This window comes from Coffea eugenioides, chromosome 2, assembly GCF_003713205.1.
Source record: "Coffea eugenioides isolate CCC68of chromosome 2, Ceug_1.0, whole genome shotgun sequence".
Classification (NCBI taxonomy): Eukaryota; Viridiplantae; Streptophyta; class Magnoliopsida; order Gentianales; family Rubiaceae; genus Coffea; species Coffea eugenioides.
The window spans coordinates 69,094,224-69,116,133 of record NC_040036.1 but is presented as its reverse complement, the minus strand read 5'-3'; the positions used below and the strand labels follow the sequence as shown (position 1 = coordinate 69,116,133).

Below are 21,910 nucleotides of genomic sequence, written 5' to 3'. Positions count from 1 at the left end.
TTGATAAAAAGCACTTCTCTTGAAAAGCGATAATCTTTTTGGGAATGGGGGAAGCAAATCTAATTTGATGTTCGAAAAATACCCCTAACTGGTGGTGGAAAATAGATAAAAATGTGGCTGTGCCACCATAGAAGTCCTGTCTTAAAATAAAAAATATAGTTTAAGAACTAAATTGGTAAAAAAAAAAACCACGAGGACAGAAAAGATCTTACAGTAAAAGTTCAAGCACCAAATTGGCAAATTTCCCAAATCCGAATACTCCATAAAAAACCATTTTCGTTTTAGGGATAATTTTAGAAACCTTCCTTAAAGTTTTCGACAATTTCACTTGGTTCTTTTGCAGTTCAAAAATTAAACATACCTCTTTTAAATGTACTGTATTGGCAACAAAAACTATTCAATGGCCAAAATTTTGCATGAATAACCCAAAAGGCTCTCATGAAATTGTGAATTTTATTTTATCTTCTTATAAAATTCTTAAAAATATATGTATAGAACATAAAATCTCAATCCCACTTTTAACTCTTATCTCTACTAGTTTAATTTTTCATATCTCCATATTTCAAAATAGTACCATTATCATCATGACCATTACAACCATCAATTTCTAAATTCTAAAATCTCAATCTAAGTTAATAAAGAAAAAAAATAAATTAGCATTGTTAAACTCAAAAAATTTCACCAACTGTAGTAACATAACATTCCATCCCTCAAATGTTAGAATATCAACACTAACCCCATCCTTTTTAAACCTTCAACTTACATTTTTTTCTATTCATTTCTAGATTGTCCAAACAAAGCTAAAATTATTTTGCAATGTGTTAAAATTGTGTTTAGAACATAATTAGTTATTCCACAAGTGATTTTTATTTTTGTTTTTATTAAATGTCTAATTGTGTGATGCATTCATATGCACAAGATTAGAAGCAAATTATTTAATTGCATGAAAAAATATTAATAAGTTAAGGTTATTATGGTCATTTCATAAGGTCAAGCGAAGTATGTGTAATATTAAAAAGGGGATAATTTTAGAAACCTCCCTTGAGGTTTTTAACAATTTCATTTAGCTCCCTCTGGGTTTTAAAAATTACACATACCTCTCTTGTTATTTAAAATGACAATACTATCTTTAAATATTTTAATGAAATTCCCTTGTTTGGTATGTTTATATTTAGAATGACTTTTAAATTAATTTTTTCATTCTTTTTTCTTCTTATTCTTTTTTTTTTAATTTTTGCCAATAAAACTGTAAAACTACCACTAGTGCCTTTAGTTTCTATTATAACCAAATGCCAAACTAATAATTTTTTTTGATGAGTTAACTTATATGTAATCCAATATTTTTTGCTGATCTTTGTTTTCTATTTTTTGGTGTTAAAATTAACAATAAATAAAAAATAAATGGTCTAAAACCGCTACTAAATTATGGTAATCTCACTACTCGAAAAATTCATAAATTCTAAATGAATTATTTCAATATTTTATTTTCTATCTTATAAATCTAAATTCATAATAAAATATTATCAAAAGTATCCTATCATAGTGATAAAATTATTATTATAGTTGTTTATCAAATATTAGATATGGACATAAAACATTTGACACCTTTTATACTAGATAATCTTATAATTGTATAGGAAAATAAATTAAAACTCATTATACAAGGGTATTTTTAGGTATTTATTTAAAAATTTGATCAAGTTAATATTATTTTAAGATTTTGTTACTAAAACTATCAAATCAAGGGAGATAAGTGTAATTTTTCAAACCTAAGAGAGCTAAGCAAAATTGCCAGAAACCTCAGGAGTGATTTTTGAAAGTATCCCATTAAAAATCTCAAGAGTGTTAGGTGTAATCGTTGGAAACCTCGAGGAGGTTTCTGAAACTATCCGTTCTTTCTTGTAACAGCAAATGAAATCGCTGATTTGCAGAGCAGGGATGTATCACTATTCACTACGTCTCGGACAAAGATGGAGAGACACTTCTCGGATGGCTGCTAGGGCGAGAAGAGCACCAGTCATCACTTCTTTCGATCGCAATGTCGCAGCAGGTATTTCTGTTGAGCATATCTCCCCAAGCCCACCTCGTTTTTGGTTACCCTTTAGTTATATGAGTAGAAATTTTAGTGCTTTTCCTGCCCCTCTTCAGTCTCAAAGGAGTATTGAGTATAGCAATCGGAGGTTGTTTAAATCTGGGTTACTTGATAATATTGACAGGCTTGATGATGCTTTGGATTTATACAAGCATATGGTCGGCATGAGGCCTCTGCCATCTGTTATTCAATTCACCAAATTGCTTGGTAGAGTAGTTAAGATGAAGCAATACTCTGCTGCAATTTCCCTTTACAAGGATATGTGTTTCTTGGGCTTTCCTATTGATGGTTATCCCTTGAATATAGTGATTAACTGTTACTGTCTGATGGGTTGGGTGGATTGTGCTTTTTATGCTTTGGGATCCTTATTCAAGCGCGGTTATGCACCCAATGTGACCACCTTCACCACTTTACTTAAAGGGCTCTTTGCGCAACAAAGGGTTGCCGAGGCACAAGAATTATTCAAGAAGATAATATATGAAAGACTATGCCAACCCAATGAGGTTATGTTTGGGACTGTAATAGATGGGCTGTGCAAGGTTGGGAACATTCACGTTGCCCTTGAATTTCTTAGGATAATGGAAAGAGGAAAGTGTAAGCCCAATACTATCGTGTATAGCACTATCATTGACAGCTTGTGTAAGGATAAGATGGTTGATGATGCTCTTGCCCTTTTTGCTGAGATGATTGATAAGGGCATTTCCCCAAATGTCATCACTTATACTTGTTTGATTCAAGGCCTATGTAACAATGGCAGATGGAAGGAGGCTAAAAAGCTTTGGGATGGAATGACTGATTTTGATATTTCTCCAAATATTTGTATGTACAACATGTTGGTTGATATGCTTAGTAAGGAGGGACAGATTAAAGGTGCGGAGGGCATTATTAGTGTCATGATTAAGCGTGGTGAAAATCCTACTACCATCACCTTCACAACACTGCTAGATGGATATTGTTTACAGGGCCAAATGGGTGAGGCAAGAAAAGTTTTTGATCTAATGAATGCCGGAGGACCGGGTATTGATATTCACAGCTATAGTATTTTAATCTACGGATATTTCAAGAAAAAGAAAGTGGACAAAGCTATGCAGCTCTTCAGAGAAATTCCATCTAAAGGTTTGAAAGCTGATATTGCTACTTATAACATAGTGCTGCAAGGTTTATATGGGGCAGGAAGGTGTGCCACTGCAAAACAAGTTTTCGATGATATTCAAGCTGCTGCACTAAAACCTGGTTTTCACACTTATTGTGTCATGTTAGAAGGTTTGTGCAAAAATGGCCATATTGATGAAGCATTTCTATTATTACAAAAGATGGAAAGTGATGGTGTAGAACTTCATATTGCTATGTTCACCATCATCATAAATGGATATTGCAAAAGTGGGAAACTGGACATTGCACTAAGTGTTTTCTGCAGTCTTCATAGTAAAAAATTGCATCCTAGTGTTGTGACTTACACAACACTGATTAAAGGACTTTGTGAAACAGGAAAGCTAAAGGAAGCTGAAGGGTTTCTTGTGAAAATGAAAGCTGATGGTTACTTGCTAGATAGCCGTGCATACAATACTATTGTTCATGGATTTCTTAAAGGCGGTGGATATGCTGAGGCAAAAATGCATCTTGAGGAAATGTTTGGGAAAGGTTTTTCTCCAGATGCCTCCACTGTTTCAGTGTTACTGGATTTAGTTTCCACTGAAGGAATTAATCTTCTTGATACAGTTCTAAAGTTTCCTCCCAATCCCCATGGGGAAGTACATTGTAAGTCTTCAGAATGAAGAATTGCATCCTGATGTTGTAGCTGCAGTATGATGATGATACATGGCCGTTATGAAATGGAACTGATCAAGGAAGCTAAAGAGTATCTTAAGCAAAAGGAAGCATATACTTGTCCATCCAAAGTCTCTGCATAGGGCTTACTGCTCGTAGGTATCTCAGAGAGGATAGATATGCTGACACAAGAATGCATATTCATGAAATGCTTTCAGAAGGTCTCGTGCTGCATTCATCCACTCTCTCTATTTTACTTGATGTGGCTTTCACTGAAGGAAACATTTCTAAGCTATTTGATATGGTTTTACAGTTGCTTTCAAGTCCCTTCATTAAGTATTGAAAGCTGTAAATGGATCATTGCAGGTGGATTATATTGTCTGAGAGTCCCTGAAGAGCTCATTTGTGTGGAAATGGTATGAATGGACAAATTGGAAAATAAGGTATGGCACAGAATATTTCTCTTTTCCATCTTTGCTGGATTAACTTTACCACTGAATCTATGTTTATCATTTGAGTCTGTAGTAGTCACCAGATAGTCAGTCCAGTTTTACGTTTTAAGTAGTGTAATGGCTAACATCTTGTACCAGCTGACGTCTTATCCAAACTAGTTTGAAAACTTTGTTTACCAAACTTGCTTAAGTTTTATTTATATGAGTGGATTGATGTAAGGTTTTGCATTTTTTGTGATAGCAATTTTAAGTTTTTGCTACACACAGGTAATTCCTGTTTTGTAGAGTCATCTGTAGTTTATTGATTCCTCATGTTTGATTTTCTAGTCATGGTTTTGGAAATACCGTAATGATTATTACCTGGATCAAATTGATTCTGTTTTAAATTTCAATTCCACATTGATAAAACACTGCTTGAGAGATAAGTTTGAGTAATATGAATTGTTTGGAGCTTGAGTTGTTTTTCGTATTATGTACACGTGGACTTGTTGGACCCCTCTAATGTGTCTATGTAAGTTATTTCAAAGATTTTACTCGTCTTTGAATATACTTTACCCTTTTTTTTAAAATCAGAGCACCTTTTCATGAGTGTTTCGGCTCTTGAACTTTTGTAATGATTTTTATGAGTGTTTTGTCGAGATTTTCCTACTAAGGTGTTACAAACCTTTTGTGCAGAACAGTTTGTTGAGAAAATGTAATAGGATGGCTATTTCAGAATAGTATTCAATAAATAGTTTATTAGAATGTTTTTGCTAAATACATCTTTTCTAATCTCACCAGATTTTGTTGTGGATACCTGAAGAATCTTATTTCTCTCCATAAGGTTCAGATGTTTGTTCCTAAGCCATGACTAAGAAATAGAAGCTTATGAAAATCAAAGTGATGATAAGAGGTCACCTGAGACTAGGGGTGGAGTCGAGCCGAGTCGAGCTCGAGTAGTACCATACTCGAGCTCGAGCTCGAAGGTTATGAGTACTGCTCGAGCTCGACTCGTATAAGATTCGAGCTCGAGTACTCGAACTAAGCTCGTAAAATGAGCTCGAAAACATTTGTTTTCTAGACGAGAATTCAGCAAAAATTGAGCGCAAAAAACTGTGCTATCCTTCAATATAGCAATTCATATTAAAACATGCATTTTGCTTCATTTCAACGCAAATGCCAACCATGTGATTCAAGCACTCTAAAAGCAACAGTATCAAACTAGTTAATATGATAGAAAAAATGATAGTTTCTCAATAGCCAAAATAGCCATGTAAGCAAAAGAAATAGAGAACTTGATATTAATAGCATTTAGTCACAATACACTGAACTCTGTACGATTTGAGATCAAGTTCTCTATACAACATTCTATTAAGATCCATTGCCAAGATTCTATACAGCAACTCATGTACAGATTTTAGTCAAAAATCAAAATACAACCTGGTAGTAGCTATACAACATTCACTTGAGTCAAAGAAATCACCAGATTCACTATAGCTATGCAGATTTGAGTCCAAAGTCAAAAGTCAAAACACAACTTGGCAGCCACAGCTTGTCAATAGTCAAAAAAATGTCCAGATTCACCAAAGTTGTACAGATTTGAGTCAAAAAAGTCAAAACACAACTGGCAACCACAGCTTGTCAAGTGTCAACATTTGCTTGAGTAAAAAAGTCACCAAATTCACTATAGCTGTACAGATTTGAGACAAGTCATTTGAGATGTTAACTGCATAGAGTTCAGATTCCAAAATTCCAAGTTTCTAACACCTATTGCCAACCAAAAAAATATAAGTCCTGTCAAATATCACCAAAGACAAAAAATGAATCAAATTAAGGTACAAAATTATCGAGAACTCTAGATAACCACAATGCCAAACCTGATTCAAAATGAGCCCTTTGCAATAGACCTTCAAATCTTGGGCAATTCAATTTCTTTGATTATTTTAGCTTGCTGCATTTACAATAAAAACCACCCAAGGCAAATAATTTAGAAAGAAAAGAAGTCATAACTTGTTGAACTTGGCCACAAAAGTTGAATGATAAAACAATAAAACTTACTTTCACTTTCTTTGAGATCCCGTGAAGCTTTCTACACCAGTCCCCTGCACACAACAACACTTGAACCGTATCTGGATGAAGCGAAGCACGATAGCTATCAATAACTCGAGTTCCGGCACTAAATGTGGCCTCAGATGCCACTGTAGTTATAGGAATAGCCAAGATGTCAGCCGCCATTTCGGACAATATTGGATACGCAACCCTATTGCTTTTCCACCACTCCAAACAATCATAGGCATTTGGGTTGGAACCAGTCTTTAGGCTAGCCTTTTCTAAATAATCCACCAATTCAGATTTCTGTGGCTCAGTAGTCTCCATTTCGTCACAGTACTCATCAAAGTCAACCCACCTAGAAGAAGATGTTGCATTTTTTTGTGGCCCTTCTGAAGCACATGAGTGGACTGCATTTTCATTTCCAGTTGCATTCAAATCTGCATACTCATCATAAAGCTCAAATAAAGCTTTCTTCACGCTGAAAATATGTTCTTGTGCCTCAAAAGATGGAAACATTTGAGGGAAGGCAAACTCAACAACTCTCATTTTCTGCCTTGGATCTAAAATGGCAGCAATAGCCATTAACAAATTGCATTCGCCCCAATATTTGTCGAACTTGGCCTTCATCTTTCTAATCATAGCTCGGATGAAGTCATTTTCATCATTTGCTCGAGAATCTAAGACTTTCTTAATTTTCACAACCTCTTGAAGGAACAAATTGCTCGTAGGATATTCACTCCCGGATATCACATGTGTGGCTGCCCAAAATTTCTCTAACACAGAGCACACTTTTTCTGCTTTTTCCCAATCCTCATAAGCTGGACAGGAATCATAGAGTGGATCTCTATCTTGAAAACGAGGAAAAATATCTTTGAACTTCATAGCACAGCTTAACATTTCGAAGGTGGCATTCCATCTTGTTCGACAATCATAAAGCAACTTCTTCCCGGGTATTTGAAGTTGTTGTGCAATCTCAGCGAACAACAATGATCTGGTCTCCGAGCGATTGACAAAATCGACGCTGTCCCTAATTTTGTTTACAATGTCCGCAATCTCAGAAAGGCCGACTTGAACAATAAGGTTCAAGATATGCGCACAGCATCGAACATGAAACAACTTGCCGCCACCTAATAGTTTCTTCGATCTACTAAAATCATCCCGCAAAACTCTAATAGCCACATCATTGGCTGAAGCATTGTCAACTGAAATTGTGTATATTTTTTGCTCAATACCCCAATCCTTCACACACTTGAAGAGTGAAGCAGCAATCTCAACCCCTCGTTTAGGAGGTGGTATGTGAACAAAGTTGAGCACTCTCTTTTGTAGCTTCCAATCCGAGTCAATCCAATGGCCAGTAATAACCATATATTCGATCTTTTGATTTTTGGATTTCCAAAGATCGGTTGTGAGGCTCACCTTTATCACATTTCTCAACTTTTTCTTCAGCTTCTTTTTCTCAAGTTCATAGACTGCCACACAATCATTTTTTGCTACTCCTCTAGTGATCTTTTGCCACTCGGGCATGCCACGCTTTAGGAAAATATTCAAACCTTCTTCTTCAAGAATGGTGAAGGGATGTTCGTGCATCACAATCCAATGTGCAGCGGCTTCTCTCATTTTCTCCATGTCAAATTTTTCGGTATGCAAAGGTGGTATAGTAGGAAATGCATCATCAGCCGACTGAAAGTTCAGTTTCGTTTGTTGTGCAGCTTGTCTTAAACTTGCTTTTCTAGATGGACATGAGTTTCGGTGCCGCCACAAGCTAGTTGTTTGCTTTGATTTACCCCTCGATAGCTTTTTATTGCAGTAACGGCAAATGGCATAGTAATTGCCATTTTCTTCAAATTCGTTGAAGTCCTCCCAAGCTTCAGAAGTTTTATTCCGTTTTGGAATATGGAATTCATCATCTTCATCTAATTTATCATTTTCTCCTTCTTCATTGTTATCGTCAGCAACCACAGCTTCTTGTCCTTCTTGTATATTACCCAAAGGAGTACTTTGTGTAATTGGATTAGTCATCACGTCTCCTGGATTCATCGTTGACTCATTGGAGACAAATATTGGGTTGTCCAATATCAATGGAGTACATGAATCAGCATTGGAAACCAGTGGGATACAAGAAATCTCGGGTTGACTGCCCTTGTCTTGGGTTGACATCAGTCCATAAACACATGCAGTCCAAGGCTCCAAGCTAAAGAAAGACAACAAATTTTCAAATCAGGGCAAGGAAATTTTCAAGCTAAAGAAAGACACATCCATTAACGGAGGCTTTCACCATGAATTTCAGAGACTTTTAGGGTGTAAACAAACTATTTAAAAAAAAAACCTTGCTCTGATAATTATTTAGAGAAGTTTTAGGCATATGAATTAAATAAAGAATACATTTTTTGAGGTTCTGCTGATAATTCTTTTCAGTAATGAAAAGATTAAACCTGCCACATTTCATTAATCACACTTTGATCATCAACAAATGTATAAATCTGTATTAATCACAGTAATCAGATGCTATGATATACTCTTCCTACATTTTTTTCAAAGGCTTAAAATAAAAACAACTTTCAACTGTCTCAAATATCTTTTGACTTGCGCTAAAGGGAAAAGAAATTTCATACTTGTGTTGCTTCATCCCTGCTTTTTATCATACTTGGCAAATCCATACATACCTGCCCTTATACTTGTGTTGCTTCATCCCTAACTTTATACTTTTGTTAGCTAGGACCAACTAAACCAATTATAGGAAGTTCAAATATTGTTCTAGATATGCTAACATGGAGGTCAGATGACACGTACTGAAGAAAAACTTTAGGAGTTCCATTCTTAGAAACATGAACAATATGAAATCAGCAATGCTCATTAATCAATATGGTTGTTTCTTAGCTTTTGCTGGGTATCATGCTGTTGACGTGCCTTGGCAGCATTCAGACCTTTGCCAACAGGCTCAAGAGAAAACAAGTGATTCCTCTAGCAAAAAAAAAAAAAACCTTGCTCGTATCCAATTTATGAGAAATTGCACAGAAAGACAGAAATAACAAATCAATCTTTAACCCAAAATTCTCTCTTTGAAGACTCTTCACTAAACAGCTAGTGGGTGGCAGAGATTCAAGAGAAGGAGAAGAAAAAGTAAAAGGTCGTAGAAGACGAGGAGGCTTTCATATCAGATGCACGGGTTGTGGTGACCAAATCTAAATATAGTAACCAACAATTTCAGCAACAAGCTTAAAATACAAATTTTCCTCACGTTTTCCTTACCAGTATGCTTAAATGCTTAATACATAATACAACCAAGTTCTTACCCGCATGCTTAATACATAAATTCAAAAAGGAGATAAGGAGATTCTGAACTTACAGGCGGATTCAAAAGCTATCGGCGATGGATAAGCAAATCAATAGCTGCTCTGGGAAGCTTCAACGAGCTAGCAACAGAGACACGACTTGGGAGTTGGAAAGAGGAAGAAAGGCTCGATGGGAAATGGGAAATGGGAAGTAGGAAGTGGGAATTGGCTGAAAGGCTAGAAAGGCTAGAAAGGCTCGATGGGAAGTCTGGGCGGGAAGTGGGAACTTGTTGACTATTCTTTTTAGTATAATTATCACTTCACCCATAATTATTCCTCAGAACTTATTTACTTATATTAGTAATTTTATATATAATTTTTTTTAATTTTTTATGCGATACTCAATAGAGCTCGTCGAGCTTTCGAGTATCAAATTTATGGGCTCGAACTCGACTCGATAGCTCTATCGAGCAGCTCGAGATCGAGCTTCTGACCGAGTACATATCGAGCTCGAGTCGAACTCCTCGACTCAGCTCCACCCCTACCTGAGACATTATCTACTGTTGAGTGTTCGAGGTTTACTGAACAGTGTTTTAGTTGCTCAAGATTTATTATTTTTTGGAGCTTGAGTTCCTTTAGGTGTTCTCCAATATTGGATTTATGTCTCTGAAAAACTCGGGAAATTTTTTTTGAATTTCTTTCATGACTTTTTTGTTTTTAGTGTTTTATTTCCTTTGACTGTGTTATTAGTTGCCTTTTGGACAGTTGAAGTTATACTTTTGCTATATCATGTACAGATTATTTGCATTACTTACTAGCAGTTATCCCTCAAGGCATATGTTTGGATACCTGCTTTCCTAGGTGGTTTAATCTGTTAAGAGAATATAAGTATCCTTGTAGATAATAAATTAGTAAGGGTATTCTTGTAAATAGTTTGTTAGGTTTGTACTACTATAAATACTAATTGATCACTCATAATATGGTGATTAGATGTTTTCCTCCCAAAATACCTATTGTCATGGTATCAGAGCAAAAGTCTTAGGGTTAGGGTTAAACATCTAGCAAAATTCGTGTTCACGCGATATTGGTCATGGCGTACTGTTTAGGCGATACTGTTCATCATGTACTATTCATCATGAATTTTGACTGCTTTTTTTGTTTGAAGTGCTATTCGCTATGGCTTAAAATTTATCAAAAGGTATCATGACGTCCGCTAATATTTTGCCAATGATGATGCCTCAAATCACCCGTGAGTGCACTCATTGTGGTTGAAAAATCACACTTGTGATCCTTAGTGGGATTTAGTTGGAAAACTTCCTCGGTTTGCTAATACAGTTACCACTGACCAAGTTGAATCAAGTTCTTCAGCACATGGGTCCCAGAAGACTTTTACTATATGCGAGGAAGATTATGTTAAATTCCTATAGTACCAAACTACAAATCACGCATCTCTTCCCTTTGCTTCTTTAGCACAAAAATGTAATGCTATGGCTTGTCTCTCCACATCCTCTAATTTTGACTCATGGATTATTGATTCCGGAGCTACTGATCATATGTTAAGTACCTTTAAAAATTTTTCTAATTTTCAAGAGTTTACTTCCTTTTTTAATGTTAATTTAGCTGATGGATCTACCACTAAAGTTAAAGCACTAGGCACTGTAGAAATTAACTCATCTCTTCCGCTGTCTTCTGTTCTTTACGTACCCAATTTGCCATTTAATCTAATGTCTGTTAGTAAGCTCACTAAATTTCTACAGTGTTCAGTTACTTTTTCTCCTGATTTTGTTGTCATTTAGGATTTGAAGACAAAGAAGACGATTGGTGGAGGGCATGAGCATAATGGTCTTTATTTTTTCAACTCCAATGGTTCGATTGCATGTCCTGCTACTGTTTCTCCTCTTGAAATTCATTGTCGTTTGGGTCATCCGTTTCTACAAAATTTGAAAAAGTTGGTTCCTACTTTGAGTCAATTGTCTTCGTTAGAATGTGAGTCTTATCAGTTAGGAAAGCATCATGATGTTTCTTTTGCTCCTAGAGTCAATATATGGGTTTCTAAACCCTTTTTGTTAGTTCATTCTAATGTTTGGGGTGTTAGTCGAGTCACTTCAAAATTAGGTTTTAAATATTTTTTAATTTTTGTTGATAATTTTTCTAGAGTTACATGGATTTATTTAATGAAAGATTGTTCAGAACTATATTTCATTTTTTGTGCATTTGTTATAGAAATAAAGAATCAATTTGGTGTGCATATACGTATACTTCGCAGTGATAATGCGAAAGAATATTTTTTCACTTCTTTTAATACCTTTATGATTAAGTCTGGTATTATTCATCAGTTCTCTTGTCCTTACACTCCACAACAGAATGGAGTTGTTGAAAGAAAAATTAGACATTTAATCGAAATTGCTCGAACACTTTTGTTGCACATGAATGTGCCCAAATAATTTTGGAGTGATGCAGTTCTAACTGCATGTTATTTAATTAATCGCATGTCATCTAATATTCTTGGAGGCCAATTACATCACTCCATTCTTTTTCCTCATAAATTTGTGTTTAAATTACCTCATCATATTTTTGAATGTATGTGCTTTGTTCATCAGTTTGCACTCGGGGTGGATAAATTAGATCCTCGTGCTATTAAATATATTTTCTTAGGATACGCACAAAAAGGGTATATATGTTACAATCCAATTTTAAATCGATTTTTTACTTGTGTTGATGTTATTTTCTTTGAATCCACTCCATATTTTATGAAACACGGTATGCCTTGTGAGTCCGTCCCTCTTTTTCCTCTCCTGTTTTACCAGTCCTTTCTTCTTTATTACCCAAGTTATCTAGTCCACCAGATTCCATAGCTCGTTTATCTCGTCCTAATTTTCAAGTTTATTCTTGTCGTTCCATGGTTGAGAAAGCTCCTGATATGCCACGCATTTCACCAATTAACTTTTAATCTTCAAATCCAGGTATGACGCCTTTCTCTGAGTTAGATCTTCCTATTGCTTTATACAAAGGTTAGAGGCATTGTACTTCTCATCCTATTTCTAATTTTATTTTTTATTCTCGTCTCTCTATGTCATATTCTTCTTTTGTTGCTTCCCTTGATTCTGTCTCCATTCCTAAGTCTATTACCCATGCTCTTAATTATCCTGATTGGAGATTAGCTATGCAAGAAGAGATGTCTGCGTTGGAACAAAATGGTACTTGGGATCTTGTCCCTCTTTCTTCTGGTAAGTCTGTTGTTGGTTGTAAATGGGTGTACACTATAAAAGTGAAGCCTAATGGTTCTATTGATAGATTGAAGACTCGTCTGGTAGTTAGAGGATTTACTCAGGTGTATGGAATAGACTACTTAAAAACATTTTCTTCTGTTGCAAAGATAATCTCGGTTCGTCTTCTTATCTCTTTAGCAGCAACTTATAATTGACCATTGAATCAGTTGGATGTGAAAAATGCATTTTTACATGGAGATTTGGAAGAAGAAGTATATATAGAACAACCTCCTGACTTTGTTGTTCAGGAAGAGAATTCGCGGTTGGTTTGTCGCTTGAAAAAATCCTTATATAGATTGAAATAATCTCCTAGGGCTTGGTTTGGCCTATTTGGTAGTGTTGTCATGGAGTTCGGTCTGACAAGATGTGAAGTAGATCACTCTGTATTTTGTCGGCATTCTAATGCTGGTAAAATTTTATTAGTTGTTTATGTGGATGATATTGTGATTATAGGTGATGATGTTATGGGGATCTAGAAACTTAAATCTAATCTGTAGGCAAACTTTCAGACGAAAGATTTAGGTCATTTATAGTATTTTTTGAATATTTAGGTAGTTCAATCTAAATCTGAGATTTATTTATGTAAAAAGAAATATGTACTCGATATGCTGAATGAAGTTGAGATGTTAGGTTGCCGACCTGTGGATACTCTTATGGATTCTAATGTAGGAGATCAAGGTGCATTACTAGATGATCATAAGTAATATCGAAAACTTGTGGGTAAATTAAATTATCTCACTGTAACGAGACCTGACATTTCATTTGCAATGAGTGTCGTGAGTCAATTTCTTGAGACCCCTCGTACCAGTCATTAGGATGCTGTTATACGAATTCTCAGATATCTTAAAAGTGCTCTTGAAAAAGGATTGCTGTATCAAAATCATGGACACACTGATATTGAAGGATATAGAGACGCAGATTGGGATGGGTCTGCCTCGGATCGTAGATCGATCATAGGATATTGTGTGTTTGTTGGTGGTAACTTAGTGTCGTGGAAGAGTAAGAGTAAGAAGCAAACAGTTCTCCAGATCAAGTGCAGAATCTGAATACCACGCTGTGACTCATATTGTGTGTGAATTGATTTGGTTGAAGAGCATGTTACTTGAAATTGGGTTTGAGCATAAACAACCTATGAATTTAGTGTGTGATAATCAGGCGGCTGTTCATATTGCGTCTAACCCAGTGTTTCATGGAAGGACAAAACATATTGAAGTTGATTGTCATTTCATTTGAGAGAAATTGCTTGATGGAGTCAGCAAGACATCTCATGTACCGTCTGTGGACTAATTGACTGATTTGTTTATCAAGAGTTTAGGAGGTTCTAGGGTGAAATACATTTGTAACAAATTGGGTGCTTATGATATATATGCTTTAATTTGAGGGGGAGTGTTAAGAGAATATAAGTATCATTATAGATAATAGATTAGTAAGGGTATTCTTGTAAATAGTTTGTTAGGTTTGTACTACTATAAATACTAATTGGTCACTCATAATATGGTGACTAGATTTTCCTCTCAAAATACCTATTGTTATAATCAAATTGAGTCAAGTCTAGTATCTAGCTTATTGAGCTGAGATAGATTGAAAATTGTGACTACTCCTTTTGTAGCTTGTGGAGATTGAGCTAGACTAAACCAGTGAGTGAATGAGGTTGACTCCACTTGAGTTTGAGTCTTGGATAAGGCAAAATTGGGGATCTTTTGCATTGGTTGTTTTGGTAATTTACATAACTTGGAAGAAATATTTTTATGTTAGAATCTATGAAGGTTGACAGGCTTGCCATGCGAGTACACAAATGCTCTAACTTGACTCAAACTTGGTCCAAATCTACTTTACTCACTTTTGACCAAGTTGGATACCTTCAGCTGAGCTGGTCATAATTTGATTAGGGAAGGAGCTTAATTGAGTTAGATTCTTCTGAAAGTTGAATTTTTCTTGTAACTCAGTTATAAACAATGTCGAGTGAATCTGAAAAATGAGCTATGTTACTTATTCTTGCTCAGGACATTTGCACTCCTAGTGTGCCCTCCTCCAGATTAGATTGACGCTGTTTGGATCTTCTCAAAGAATCTCTAACGCAGAATTCTGATCCTTGCATGACTTCTGAAAAGTCTATTGCTATTGTTTGTTCTCAAGTTTACGGGAGATAAAGATTTCTGCAACTCCATTGGGATGTTACGTGATGATGAGAGGGTGAATTTGACTGATATGTAATCAGTCCATTCTAGGCACTTATAAGAAAGATTTTGAGAATCAAATGGTATCCAGGTATCAGTAGGTTAAAGGTCTAGAAAAAATAGTAGTAGTTTTAGGACATCTGCTAATTGAATCATACTAGTGAAGACTTGGATACTTAGCTTCCTTCATCTTGTGACTATTTTGGCCCTAGTTATTGTAATAAGTCAATTGTCGAGCTCTATTTGCCATTAGAGTTTTGATCCTGAAACTTAGAGTTATTAATTATGCTAAAAAGTCTATATTTCATATATTTCATTGATCTATTTATACAAGTAACTAGATTAAATGGTCAGCCATGTACAGCTGTATATAGTCTGTAATTACAGACTATATACAGCTGTATTCTTAGACTAATTACAGCAGTTATCTTAGACTAATTACATAGCTAATTCCTACCAACTATCCCCCTCAAGTTGGGGCATAGATATCACAAATGCCCAACTTGGATAGAGATGCATTGAATAAGTTACTAGTAACAGCATGAGTCATAATATCAGCCAACTGATCTGAACTTCTAGTATAGAGAATTTCAATTGTCCCGGAATCAAGATTATCTTTGATGTAGTTCCTATCAATTTCAACATGCTTTGTCCGATCATGTTGAACAGGATTATTTGCAATCTTAATGGCTGCCATATTATCACAAAATAATACCATAGGACCTTTTGGACCAAACCCAATCTCCTTTAAGAGAATTTTCAGCCAAGAGAGTTCTGTGATAACATGATGCATAGCTCGATATTCAGCCTCTGCACTAGATAATGAAACCACGTTCTGTTTTTTACTTTTCCAAGACACCAAGTTGCCTCCAACAAAAGCCAAATATCCAGAAGTTGATTTTCTATCTAACTTGCTACCAGCAAAATCAGAGTCTGTATATCCAACAACATCAAAATGTTCGTGTTTGGAGAATAAGACACCTTTTCCTGGAGCTGATTTCAAGTAAGCCAAGATTCGATTAACAGCATTCATGTGTTGATCACTTAGATTGTGCATAAACTGGTTAATAACACTGACTGCATATGCTAAATCTGGCCTGGTATGAGTTAAATAGATTAGTCTACCCACGATCCTTTGATATCTTTCCTTGTATGTTGGAATCTGATCAGAAAAGAAGGCTAGGCCATGATTCACTTCAATCGGAGTATCTATCGACTCACACGCAGACATACCAGTTTCAGCTAGGAGTTCCAATGTATACTTCCTTTGGAAAAGGAAGAGTCCTTGCTTAGATCGTGATACTTCAATGCCAAGAAAATATTTAAGAGTCCTCAAATCTTTAATCTCTAATTCTTTGGCCAAGTAGCTTCGAAGGTTCTCTATTTCTTCTTTGTTATTACCTGTTACAATCATATCATCAACATAGACAAGAAGTACGGTAATATCATTGTAGTTACGTTTATAGAACAGCGTGTGATCTGCTGAAACTTGCTTGAATCCATACTCCTCCATGGCATGACTCAATCTTCCAAACCATGTCCTTGGTGATTGTTTTAATCCATACAATGCCTTTTTCAGTCTGCATACCTTTCCTTCTTCTAGTGTAAACCCTTGAGGAGGATCCATGAAAACTTCCTCAGTCAACTCACCATGAAGAAAGGCATTCTTCACATCAAATTGTCGTAGAGGCCAGTTTAAATTAACTGCAAGTGACAATATGACTCGAACAGTGTTCATTTTGGCAACCGGTGCAAATGTCTCTTGATAGTCAATACCATAGGTTTGAGTGTAGCCTTTTGCAACTAGTCTAGCTTTGTATCTTTCAACTGCCCCATCAGACTTGTGTTTGACATTGAATACCCATTTACACCCTACGGTCTTCTTTCCCATTGGTAACTCAACCATTTTCCAAGTAGAATTCTTTTGGAGAGCCATCATTTCTTCTACCATTGCATTTTTTCACTTAGGATCATCAAGGGCTTCCTGAAAATGACTAGGAATATATACAGAAGACAACTGAAGAGCAAATGTCAAGTTAGCCTTAGACAAACGGTGATAGGATATAAAATCAAAAATTGGATAAGAAACATTGGAAGCTTTTGAAAAACCAAGTCTATCAGGTTCTTTTCATTCACCAAGAGGATATCTTCTGTTCTGATCAATATTAGGATATGAGTCGAGACTTTCAGAAGAAGTACATACCTTAGTGTCAATCTTGGAAGATTCATTCGATAGCATGGTAGTATCAACAAGGGAGGTACTATCAATAAGGGAGGTACAAGAATCAGGAGGCATAACAGTGGTATCTTTTGTTCTCCTAGAATATCCTTTCTCAAAGAGATGAGCGGGTCTCTCACTATTAGTTTCAATTTTATTTTCCTGACCATCATCTAAAACTAAGGATTCCCCGTTTTCCTTTGCATTCTCTATACCTGAGATCCAAATCCTTTTTTCTCCTAGCCATTGTTCTTCCTCTTCTCTACTTTTAATCTCCCCCTGAAGAGGAACCGCAGACATATGTCCAGAAAAATAAGACTCATTTTCACAAAATTGAACATCCATAGACACATAGTAGGTTCTTGTAGGAGGATGAAAACATTTATATCCCTTTTGTGAATTAGAATAGCCAAGGAAAACACATTTGATAGCACGAGGATCAAGTTTATCTCTATGATGAGAATGAACATGAACATAGCATACACAACCAAAAACCTTTGGACAAATATTAAGAGCAGAAGGAATAGAATAAAATTTAGATAACATTCTCAAAGGGGTTTGGAAATCAATAACCTTAGCAGGCATTCGATTAATGAGGAAAACAGCAGCCATTCGATTAATGAGGAAAACAGCAGCCATAATAGCTTCAGCCCAAAAATGTTTTGGAACATGCATAGTAAAACATAAGGCTCGTGCTACTTCAAGAAAGTGACGATTTTTCCGTTCTGCTGTACCATTCTGCTGGGGTGTGTAAACACAAGTGGTTTGATGAAGAATGCCATGTTGTATCATAAAATCAGCAAGAGATCGATTCACAAATTCACGACCATTATCAGAATGAAAAACCTTAATTTTAGTGTTGAATTGAGTAAGAATCATGTTATAAAACTGAGGAATAATATGACAAACATCACTCTTAGATTTCATCAAATATACCCAACTGACTCTAGTACAGTCATCAATAAAAGATACAAAATATTTATGTCCTGAAGTAGAAGTAGTTGAGAAAGGACCCCACACATCAGTATAAACACATGAAAAACATTGTTTGAAGACCTCGAGTAGATATTGTTATGCCTTGATTGTCTTCCCAGTAATATAAACCATCCCTCTCCTTACCAATGCCAATCGTCATCTTCGTAAGATTATCCTGAAAAACACAATGAGTAGAGTGAAAAATGACAGAACAGTTAAGATGCTTTGTTATTTTACTAATGGCGAGGAGATTATTTGAGAGTTTAGGTGCAAGTAAAACAGAGGACATAGAAAACTTTGGTGAAAGAGACACATTTCCAGCGGCTATGATTGGTGTAAAATTTCCATTAGCAACCTGTACAGACTTCACAGGTGGAGATGTAAGAGAGTCAATGATAGAAGAGTTACTAGTCATGTGATCAGTAGCCCCTGAATCAATAATCCAAGTGCTAGGATGAGCAGAAATAACGGACAAACCAAAAATACCTTCTTGAGAAGATGCCCGAGACACATGAGAAGCAGAAGATGGAGTAGTGTCTATAGCAACATTTTGAGCAACAGTATTATGAGCAAATTTTTTATTTTTCCTCTCAACTTGCTTAAGTTTATACCATTCTGGATAGCCATGCTTCTTCCAACAAACATCAATTGTATGTGTATTCTTATTGCAGTAGGTGCAAAATCGAGACTGAGAGGCTGTAGAATTTCCATTAATGGTAATAGGAGTGCTCTTTTGAACAGTTAGAGCTGAAGCCTCAAAGTGTGATGCTGCTCTCATGGCAACTTGTCTCTGTAGTTCTCGACGAACCATGGAGTAGACTTCTTCTAATCTTGGTAAAGGAGAAGTACCTAGAACACGGCTGCGAACTTGATCTAACTTATTATCAAGCCCAGCAAGAAAAATATAAACTCGATCTTCGGCAATACGATTTCTATATTTTTTCATATCAGCAGCACATGTCATGTCATTGGGCCGTCGATAATCGAGCTCCATAAAGGTTGAGTTTAATTCGTTGTAATATTCTGCTAGAGGCCGACCATCTTGTTGTAAATGAAAAGTCTTCTTCATTAGCTCATAAACTTCAGAGGAATCTGATACATCAAGGTAACTTCTTTTTACAGCATCCCAAACTTCCTTTGATGTGCCGCATTGTACAAAGTGAGATATCAGATTATCACTCATTGAATTAATGAGCCAAGATTTGACAAGAGAATCTTCAGCTTCCCATTCATCATAACTTGAATCATATACTGCTGGTGCAGCTTTTTTTCCATTAATATAGCCCTTTTTTTTTCTTCCAGCAATATGCATCTCCAAAATCTTGGACCAAACTCGATAATTAGTGCCATCCAATTTAATGTGGATGGAAGAAAAAGCATCTTGTATGGTTAGAGTGGAGAGATTCTTGCTGTTAGGAGATTCAACATCAGGTTTGGTTGACATATTGTGATGTGATTAGTGTTTTAGAGAAGAAATTTCAGCAGTGTGGGCTATTGAAAGAATGGCTGGAATTTTCAGAGAAGAGGAGAGCAAGGAAAAACCCCAATGCTCTGATTAAACCGATTTTGGGGTCACAAGCGGTCCCACTTAAAATCCAGTCTCCTAGACAGAAGTTACGTGTACGGTGTATTATCACAACTATACCCGTGTATACATAAATAATACGTACACACAAATAAGAAAAATACACCCAAATGAATCGTATAAAACACTACAAATATACCCGACAAATATATTTGTTGAATCAAAGCCACAATTGTGGACTTTGACAATTTTTTCACAGCTCACAATTGTGGATTTTGGTGGCAGAAATATTCATCCCACATCGATAGGTTCATGAATTGGTGAAGGATTTGAGAGCTATAAATAATCTCTCAATCCTTCCAATTGAATGGTACCAAGAACAACAAAGAATTACCCATAAGGATTTTGTAATTCTTTGTATTCTTTCTTCTCTCCTAAATTAAAAAAGTAGGCTACTTGAGTGGTGCTCGGAGAGTAGGCAAAATTGGCCGAACTCCGTTATCAATTTTTCGGGTGCGTTTTTTCATTATCTCTTTTATTTGTTCCGTATTTATTTATTAGTTTCTTTTCTATTGTAGTATAGTATTCAATATATCTGTCTATATTTGTCGGGTATATTTGTAGTGTTTTATACGGTTCATTTGGGTGTATTTTTCTTATTCGTGTGTACGTATTATTTATGTATACACGGGTATAGTTGTGATAATACACCGTGCACGTAAGTTCTGTCTAGGAGACTGGGTTTTAAGTGGGACCGCTTGTGACCCCTCCAGCCTTTCCTGGGAATTTACTTGGAATGGTAATTTTGTCTAAGGAGATTGTTTCGACGATCTTTCCTGGGAATTACTGAATCGGTTTAATCACTAGTTGTATTTTTGAGTGGAAAATTACCCGATTTCCCCAACAAGTGGTATCAGAGCCGAAGGTTCGTCCTTTGGCTTGTTTGTAGTTTGTTATATTGAATACTATTTTTGAGTCTGTAATGGCATCAAACAATTTCACGTCAAGAATTATATCTGGGGCATCGGCTTCCTCGTCCAGATGGTCGAGAATTCCAATGTCAAGTTTGAAGGTGGCGGTTGAGACATTTGACGGTACATTTGACGGTTGAGACATTTGACGGTACTTTCAGGACATAAATATTTTGTATCTTTTATTGATGACTGTACTAGAGTCAGTTGGGTATATTTGATGAAATCTAAGAGTGATGTTTGTCATATTATTCCTCAGTTTTATAACATGATTCTTACTCAATTCAACACTAAAATTAAGGTTTTTCATTCTGATAATGGTCGTGAATTTGTGAATCGATCTCTTGCAGATTTTATGATACAACATGGCATTCTTCATCAAACCACTTGTGTTTACACACCCCAGCAGAATGGCACAGCAGAACGGAAAAATCGTCACTTTCTTGAAGTAGCACGAGCCTTACGTTTTACTATGCATGTTCCAAAACATTTTTAGATTGAAGCTATTATGGCTGCTGTTTTCCTCATTAATCGAATGCCTGCTAAGGTTATTGATTTCCAAACCCCTTTGAGAATGTTATCTAAATTTAATTCTATTCCTTCTACTCTTAATATTTGTCCAAAGGTTTTTGGTTGTGTATGCTATGTTCATGTTCATTCTCATCATAGAGATAAACTTGATCCTTGTGCTATCAAATGTGTTTTCCTTGGCTATTCTAATTCACAAAAGGGATATAAATATTTTCATCCTCCTACAAGAACCTACTATGTGTCTATGGATGTTCAATTTTGTGAAAATGAGTCTTATTTTTCTGGACATATGTCTGCGGTTCCTCTTCAGGGGGAGATTAAAAGTAGAGAAGAGGAAGAACAATGGCTAGGAGAAAAAAGGATTCGGATCTCAGGTATAGAGAATGCAAAGGAAAACGGGGAATCCTTAGTTTTAGATGATGGTCAGGAAAATAAAATTGAAACTAATAGTGAGAGACCCGCTCATCTCTTTGAGAAAGGATATTCTAGGAGAACAAAAGATACCACTGTTATGCCTCCTGATTCTTGTACCTCCCTTGTTGATACTACCATGCTATCGAATGAATCTTCCAAGATTGACACTAAGGTATGTACTTCTTCTGAAAGTCTCGACTCATATCCTAATATTGA

The 21,910-nt window shown here is 35.8% G+C and overlaps 2 protein-coding genes across 4 annotated transcripts; one reads left to right on the top strand and one right to left on the bottom strand.

Moving 5' to 3' along the window:
- The first annotated feature begins 1,887 nt into the window (after window positions 1-1,887).
- Window positions 1,888-11,478, top strand: LOC113762935 (putative pentatricopeptide repeat-containing protein At1g12700, mitochondrial). Of its 3 annotated transcripts, none has more exons than XM_027306579.1 (3): window positions 1,888-4,080; window positions 4,226-4,302; window positions 11,411-11,478. In XM_027306579.1, exon 1 carries the CDS (start codon window positions 1,912-1,914, stop codon window positions 3,865-3,867), a length of 1,956 nt encoding a protein of 651 aa, XP_027162380.1. In that variant the 5' UTR covers window positions 1,888-1,911; the 3' UTR covers window positions 3,868-4,080; window positions 4,226-4,302; window positions 11,411-11,478. The 3 variants fall into 3 exon arrangements, with proteins under 3 accessions (XP_027162380.1, XP_027162381.1, XP_027162379.1); XM_027306580.1 differs by lacking the exon at window positions 11,411-11,478 and having other exon boundaries at window positions 1,888-2,050; window positions 2,217-4,080; window positions 4,226-4,511; XM_027306578.1 differs by lacking the exon at window positions 11,411-11,478 and having other exon boundaries at window positions 4,226-4,511.
- Window positions 6,200-9,031, bottom strand: LOC113760109 (zinc finger BED domain-containing protein RICESLEEPER 2-like). Its single transcript, XM_027302679.1, has 3 exons — window positions 9,006-9,031; window positions 6,349-8,533; window positions 6,200-6,241 (listed from the first exon to the last, which is right to left on the bottom strand). Exons 1-3 carry the CDS (start codon window positions 9,029-9,031, stop codon window positions 6,200-6,202), a joined length of 2,253 nt encoding a protein of 750 aa, XP_027158480.1.
- Window positions 11,479-21,910: the final 10,432 nt, after the last annotated feature.